The following is a 6,930-nucleotide window of genomic DNA, read 5'->3' as shown; positions in this document are numbered from 1 at the left end:
TGTCATGTTGATATCACACAACGTTGGTAATGATGAGGCCTCCACATGCATCCATAAGAATCAATGGTCAACACAGCACGTACCATACAAAATGACGTGTTGGTGCTTAGTCTTCACAACACGTTCAAATCGCTTTCTAATACACAAAAAGCGGGAAGAATTACATGCGAATATATCTTGTAAGTTTTATTTTCATGGTTCTCCCTTGTGTTTTTTCCCTTTTCAAAATTAGGTCTTGAAGAAAAGTAATAGGATAACACTAGCTAGCTCGAACATTGCAAATAAAATCTTCTCATCGATCATGTATAGCTGCGTATGAATGAATAGGGTTCATATATATTGTTAATTGAAGTGAGTACTGTTGTGGCATTACAATATATGTGTTTTCTATTAATTTAGGGTTTGTTTACCATGTGATCATGATAGCAGCTCTCATAGCCGCAAAAGTTTACTAGCTTTTTGATTAGCAGCGGGAAAGGAAGAAGATACCAAGACTTTGCTAGCAACAAATTAATTACAAAGGCGATTCAACCGCTTCCATCTTCATTTGTTTTTGATTTGTTGAGCTAGTCACCATTCTACTCTCTTCTCTTTTCCCTTTTAATTTTAGCTATGGAAGGATCCCAAAACTTGAGAGCCAAACCGTGATTTTCGTAAGCTAAACCCAAACGCAAACTTATTGTCAAAAAAAAAAAAAAGAATTCAAACACACTCGGGGCCGCCGGCCACATAAAAGTCAAGAAACAAGTGGCTTAATTCCTTGTTCAAAACTTCGCTTTCAGTACTGTAAGATTTGGAATAGATCATGCACATGTAATTTGCCTACATGTGATCAATGTGACATGACACTCCTACAGCATAACCAGGCACCAAGATTTTATTAATTGATGCTCCTGTTAATTACTTCACTTCCTCATTATAATTAATTAAGCTCCCTCTACTAGTATGTTAATTATGATCTTTTAACTTAAATCATGTTTCATTTAGAAGTTATTTTTGTAAATAACTTACAGAAGTATGTTCGGTGAAAATAACTTTGACTCAGTCTTCTAATGGACATATATTTGATTTAACCCAAATATACTTATAACATTTCTTTGAATAATTAAAAATAACTTAAATCATTTTACAAAAATCATGGCGAACATAGCCTAAATATCCAGACCCAAAAAAATCAAACCGACTAAAAGTTCGATACACATCTCGTCCCCAATCCCCTTTTACTCGTTTCGGAAAGATATGAAGAGAAATCTTTCATCATCAAGTTCGGGGATCCCACACCAGTGAAAAATAGATTTTATTATATTTACAATTAACATTTGATATTTAATATCCAATAAATAACAAATATCAAATTCATATAAATGTTGGATTTTACCATAAATCTCATACACAGTTAAACATAAATAATGAAAATAAATAATATATATATATATATATATATATATATATAATCAGGTTTGGACCTTTCACAGATAAGGAGGCGTGTTCCCTGCCTCATCCTCATTTTCTTATCATGGTGAAAACGCTCAGGGTTTAAATGGGTAATTTATCATCTTTAATAATAAAAATACTTTAGTGGTTTTATCCCTGGTTATAAGACTCGACTCGGCGAGCAAATCAACATGATGACCTTCAATTAACTCACTTGACTTGTAATTTAAATCTCGAGTGGGGTTGACCTCGGGTTAGGTCTTATGACCATGGTTATTTTATTAACATGATAATTTAGCAATTTCACAAAGAATTTTATAATACAAAAATTATAACTTCAAAATACTTAAAGCAGTAGAGAAAATAAACGGAAAAAGAAAAGAGAAATTAACACTTTATCCCATCAAAAAACAATACGAATGATATCACTTATTCAAGAATTATTTTCTTAATTCTCTCTCTTATTTCTTAATTATACACACACTAGTTACAGCTTTAACATCCACCTCGCTTCATCGGAAATTGGATCGGGCTTAATAATATTGATTTCAATCTCCAAGAGAACTTGCCCAAGAGTGGCCCAAACTAATTGAATCACCAAAAGTCGTTAAAAATGATGGCTTTTTTTTTTTTCCCGCTTTGGACGGTCTCTCCTTTTGTATTATCAATGGAAGAGGCAAAGAGCAACGAAAGTGACACGGTACCTAAAGATCCACCACCACCTCAGACTCACTCCAGCAAGAGGAAGCTAAGCCGTGTGGACCTCACTAACTCCTCTTACTTCAAGAAACGAGCTGCTGTTCAACAACTTCGCCTCAAAGTCTTTCAGGTACTGTCTCTTCGTGTGTTTAGGTCGTTTGTTTTACAAGATTTTGGTGGATTTTTTAGTGGGTTTGTTTTGTTTTCCTTATAGCTTTTGTGGGTTCTGTTTTTAGTCGGTGTTCCGTGCAAGTTTTGACTTTTTGTTGTTTTCTTGGTGAGAAAACAATCCAGGAAACATAATGTGTTGCTTTTTTTTTTTTAATTAGGTTGTGCATTTACTTCTATCATGGGTGTTTTGCGTTGGGTTTTTTGTGTAAATCCTGGTCCGTTGAAGGAAAGAATTAAAGTTCAGTTAGTAGTGGCATATTAATCAGGGGTTTTAGGGCAGACTCATTAAAAGTGGGTTGTTTATTGTTGTGAAGGGGTTCCAGAAGCCGGAAGTTATACCAAAAACGGATGTTATGGTTTGTGTTGCTGGGGTTTCCGTTTGACGTACGTGTCAATGTGTTTTTATGTTGTTGGTTTTACTGGGTTCGAGTTCGTAGAGCTGATGAATTTTATAGCCAGGACACCCTCATCATTTGCGACTGCCTGTTTATTGTTTGACTGTGCTGACTTGGTCTGATAATTTCTCACATTACTGTCTCAAATTGATGCCAAGTATTTTAGGAAAATGTTAATGGTATTGATGCATTAGCGGTTCAAATAGAGAAAATAATACATCTTCGTTTCTTCATAGTTTATACATGTAGGGGTAATCAATGTCTAAGCAATTTTGCTACAGGCTCTTGAGGTTGTTTCTAACTCTTCGATGCAAAATGCTGGTATGATACATTAGGCTGTGAGATATTGCCAAATGGTCGAATCATGTAAAAATGCGCACATAAAACGCCCTCAGCCTTTCTTTTTTTTTATAACATCATCGTTGTTTTCTATCTTTCTGTGGTTCTCTACCTTAGGTTCTCCAGACACCTGGTTTTCGGGATTGCAAAGCAGCTCACGAACTTCGATCACGTGAGTCGTTTCTGCTTGTCTTGATTGGTGCTGTTCCTTCATCTGATATATAATAGCCAGATACTTTTTCTCATACCTGTAAGTTTTTGAAGCATATACTTGGTGATTGATTTGATATTCAACTTTCAGAATCGAAGCTCGTGATGGATTTATACAACCAGATGACCACAGCGGCGGGGCTTGGGAAGAATGCGGGAGGGAGACAATTACCAGATAGATGCCGGGATGGGGGAAAACAACAGCCCTCGCATATATCTGCAGAAACATTCACCTCGCGGATGAAGTTAGATGATGGCCTGAAGATCCGAGGAAGCTATGTTGTCGGCGGGTCAGTTTATGGTTGGAAATTCATTACATGGGCAGGTAGTAGACCAAATTATTACGGGGTGACAAAGGAATCGCGCAGAAATACCCACAAGAAGCCAGCAGTTGGTGGTTCCCATTGCAACTAGGGCACTAAGTAACAGTAGAAAGAAAATTTTGATGAGAGAAGCCACCATTATTGATGTTAGTGCAACATATACACAGAGCAGACCCGTTTATTTTGCTAATTGAGATAGGTAGAAACAGGTCTTTAGCGTTCGTATTTTGATGACATTGTTACTGAGACTTGCTGAGTTTCATGCTCTTGCAGAAATACGGGAGCGAAATATTCTTTAAACAATTTTATATTTAGGCTTCTATTGCCAATCACCGTAAAGCCTGGCTTTGTTTTAATACCAAGATATGCACCTCATTTTTCCATTATTCAGCATTTGGCAATCCCTTATAAGCCCTTCTTTGGGGATCCATAAACAATAAAAGGTAAGAAGATAAAAGATTGTAAATTTCGAGAGCAACTATTTCAATTTACTCTATACATTCAACAACTCTTTTCGGTGTCTGCAATTTGCAAGCCAAAATTGTGTGGGCAAAAGAGATGGAATTCAATGATCTTGACATTGCCAAGGTGAAAGAAAACAAAATAATTTATCTTAAGAGATGAAAACATATTTTCACTCATATGATGCCTTTAGAAATCATGGAAAATCATTATAGCATCGTCAAGCTTCATCCTCGAGGATTCCAGGAGAAATCTAACTTTTTTAAGTTTCTCATACTTCTCTTTCATCGGCCCATCAACTCCGAGATGTAAAATCTGAAAGAATTCGCCGGATCAACGTGATTAACACGAATGAGAAAAAAGGTTGAAGCTTTAATTGAATAGGAAGAGAAAAAAAGAGAGGCATCGTTAGTCGACACGTCTACAAGTGCATTTCAGTCAAAGAGGAGAAGGGGGCAAGTAAAGGTAGTTCTCAAACCTCCTTTTGCTGTTCTAGCTCGTATGCCACTCGAAGACTCAAGTTTAAGGCCGCATGGAACATATCATCCAATACGCGTTCCCTTAGGTTCATCATATTGACTTTCCACAACAAGAATTGTGTTGGTCCGGCGATTAATTTCTGCATTAAAAATGATAATGATCTTCATTATAAATACCTTAATGATCATCATCATAAACTAGTTACAAGCTGAAAGTCCAAATATTTTAAAACACTTTTTTTCGCGTAAATTACAATAACCCCCCTAAGATATCATGAGATTACAGTGACCACCCAAATTTTTCAAAAAATTACAAAAGCCACCTTTTGCTCCCCAAACACCTTTAATGTTAAGGGGAATAATTCAAAAATATTTACAGGTATTTTGTATACAGAAGGGAGTTTTTGTAATATTCAATTAAACTTATGGGTGGTTTTCTAATATCTTCAAGCTCTTGGGTGTCATCATAATTTCGTGATACTTGACAGGTTTTTTGTAATTTAAACCTTTTTAAGTAGACAGTTTAGCAAAGAGAATACACTCGTCAAAGAACAGGCAAAATCATATTTCAGTTCCAACAAAATATGATATCTTCATTTGCTAAGCAAAAGGAGAAACATGTAAAATTCATTTACCTCCATCTGCAAGTAGTCGCCCTGCCACATCTTAGAAAGGATGTTGGCTGTTTCCTTCTTTTCAAGGAATATTGAATCTGAAATCTAGAGAAATGATAACAAAATTGGAGTAAATGATAAACGGAACACATCATCCAAAAAAATTCAAACTACTGAAAAAGAGAAAAACAGAAGGAGAAAAATATTGTTGTTTTGTAGCTTAAAAGCAGTGATTTTTGGACTAGATTCTTGCAAACTTCAACCCACAGAGACATTAACCTATGGAGACATTAAATTGTCTGAAGCATGGGAAAAAGTGAAGCTCCAAATATTCCAGTTGCAAGATTTTTGTACTTTAGTATTGCAAACTTCAGCCTACTGAGACATTTAACCTCATTTCAAATATATGCTTATCTACAAATAAAAGGAAAGGAAATACGGCTCATTTAGTTAAAGTTTTCTACTAACAGCATGCTGATATTCTTAATTAGAATGCGATCTCTAAAAGTACCTCTAGAAGAAGCAAAAGAAAATAGCCTATCAACCTACATTAACCTTTGTGCAAATCCTAAAAACAAATAATGCTAAGCGGAGACATATGGGCCTCAACACTCTATAGTTGAGATTGAAAGATGAAGAGTGTGCTTGGCCATGCTGACAGCAGAACACAAATGGGATGGTTTTCGTGTAGCTCCAGAGGCCAATTGCTGCAGAATGGCTTTCCAGACCCCTATGTTTGCAGGTCCTAAATTGCTAAGGTTGTCAATCCAGCCCCAACAAGAGTGTGGGGTGTGACTGAAACCTAAGCATTGAGCAATGTAGGCAAGAGCAGTAACTAAACCATATGTAGAGCTAGATAACCATTTCCTCAAATTTACAGAGAGATCTGCTTCTCCTCAATACATGACCATGGTACACCTAAATAATAAATTCACAGGAAAGAAATATACAGATAATTCTCAATTTCAAGATTATTCATCTACACTGTAAACCAAGAAAGAAAGCCATGGTTTCCATCATATGACTATTGCAATGGAACTGAGAACATATCCATTAATTCAAACTTATCACCTTATCAGTCTCAAGTAAGCGGCCAGCCTTTGACAATAACCTGAACATTCTATAAGCATCCTTGCCATATTTTTTATACACAATTGACTCCACCTGCAGAGTAGAAAATGTAATTAGACACCTACTTCAACAAAGGAAGCATTGAATTCTAATATTTCTAAAGGATCACAGGTGAACAGACCTCGTCAGTTTGAGCTACTTCGATGGTATGTTTGAAATCTGTACAAGTACAATAAGTCACTAAAAGCCAAAATGAAGGAATGGAGTAGAAAAGAGAGAAATTATACCTATAATGTATGAATTGTCAACCACCCTCACAAATGGTGGAGAAGAACTCAACCCGACAAGGACAGATATAACATAATCTAAGGTCATATTACGGCCCTTTTCACTCTTAATCACCTCCGCATAAATGGAATTTTCTGATAAAGGAACTGCAAGACGCAATACATCATAAAAGCAAATGGGTAAGAGAGTTGCATGAAAAATGGTTTAGAGGAAAGGAATTAATTTCCTGTGTCTTTTTTCCTGACAATCCATTCACTGCATTGTGTCTATTTTCATTAGTTGAAATGTTTCTCATCACAATAAAGAAAGCAACGGGCATAAGAAGTATGTGATGTAGGATAAAAATGAAGAAATTACAATTTTAATTTCTTTCATGACATGAGTGCCTATCCCATTGAAAATCCAGTCAGAAAGCTAACCCACTAGTTGGATGATTTCTTTCCCT

General features: G+C 35.9%; 2 protein-coding genes across 6 annotated transcripts in view; one reads left to right on the top strand and one right to left on the bottom strand.

Moving 5' to 3' along the window:
• The first annotated feature begins 2,046 nt into the window (after positions 1-2,046).
• LOC105142677 (uncharacterized) lies at positions 2,047-3,957 on the top strand. 4 transcript variants are annotated; one of them, XM_011050424.1, is made up of 4 exons: positions 2,061-2,263; positions 2,949-3,020; positions 3,156-3,210; positions 3,340-3,957. In XM_011050424.1, the coding sequence occupies exons 2-4, from the start codon at positions 2,958-2,960 to the stop codon at positions 3,660-3,662; spliced, it is 441 nt and encodes a 146-aa protein (XP_011048726.1). In that variant the 5' UTR covers positions 2,061-2,263; positions 2,949-2,957; the 3' UTR covers positions 3,663-3,957. The 4 variants fall into 4 exon arrangements, 3 of the variants coding, with proteins under 3 accessions (XP_011048724.1, XP_011048726.1, XP_011048725.1); XM_011050422.1 differs by lacking the exon at positions 2,949-3,020 and having other exon boundaries at positions 2,047-2,263; XR_845589.1 differs by lacking the exon at positions 2,061-2,263 and having other exon boundaries at positions 2,304-2,989.
• Positions 3,958-4,032: 75 nt separating this feature from the next.
• The window catches only part of LOC105142676 (RNA polymerase III subunit RPC82 family protein), a 5,916-nt gene continuing 3,018 nt past the window's right edge, over positions 4,033-6,930 (bottom strand). The window contains exons 9-14 of one of the 2 annotated variants that reach the window (XM_011050420.1): positions 6,485-6,631; positions 6,379-6,416; positions 6,198-6,290; positions 5,148-5,231; positions 4,512-4,652; positions 4,033-4,348 (exon numbers count right to left, since the gene is read on the bottom strand). In XM_011050420.1, coding sequence (XP_011048722.1) covers positions 4,223-4,348; positions 4,512-4,652; positions 5,148-5,231; positions 6,198-6,290; positions 6,379-6,416; positions 6,485-6,631 — 629 coding nt within the window. In that variant the 3' untranslated portion in view covers positions 4,033-4,222. The other variant, XM_011050421.1, reaches the window with a different exon arrangement.

The sequence above is a fragment of the Populus euphratica genome, unplaced genomic scaffold (genome assembly GCF_000495115.2).
Source record: "Populus euphratica unplaced genomic scaffold, PopEup_1.0 scaffold148.1, whole genome shotgun sequence".
In the NCBI taxonomy this organism is placed as follows: domain Eukaryota; kingdom Viridiplantae; phylum Streptophyta; class Magnoliopsida; order Malpighiales; family Salicaceae; genus Populus; species Populus euphratica.
The sequence above is the reverse complement of the archived record's forward strand: the minus strand, read 5'-3'. Positions and strand labels throughout refer to the sequence as shown.

What these genes read in the sequence shown, in the direction of transcription:
- LOC105142677 (XM_011050422.1), top strand. Translation starts at nt 2,048, where the DNA reads ATGATGGCTTTTTTTTTTTTCCCGCTTTGGACGGTCTCTCCTTTTGTA. An exon ending in TTCGCCTCAAAGTCTTTCAG is followed by an intron (nt 2,264 to 3,155) that starts GTACTGTCTCTT and finishes TCTCTACCTTAG; the next exon opens with GTTCTCCAGACACCTGGTTT. An exon ending in AGCTCACGAACTTCGATCAC is followed by an intron (nt 3,211 to 3,339) that starts GTGAGTCGTTTC and finishes TTCAACTTTCAG; the next exon opens with AATCGAAGCTCGTGATGGAT.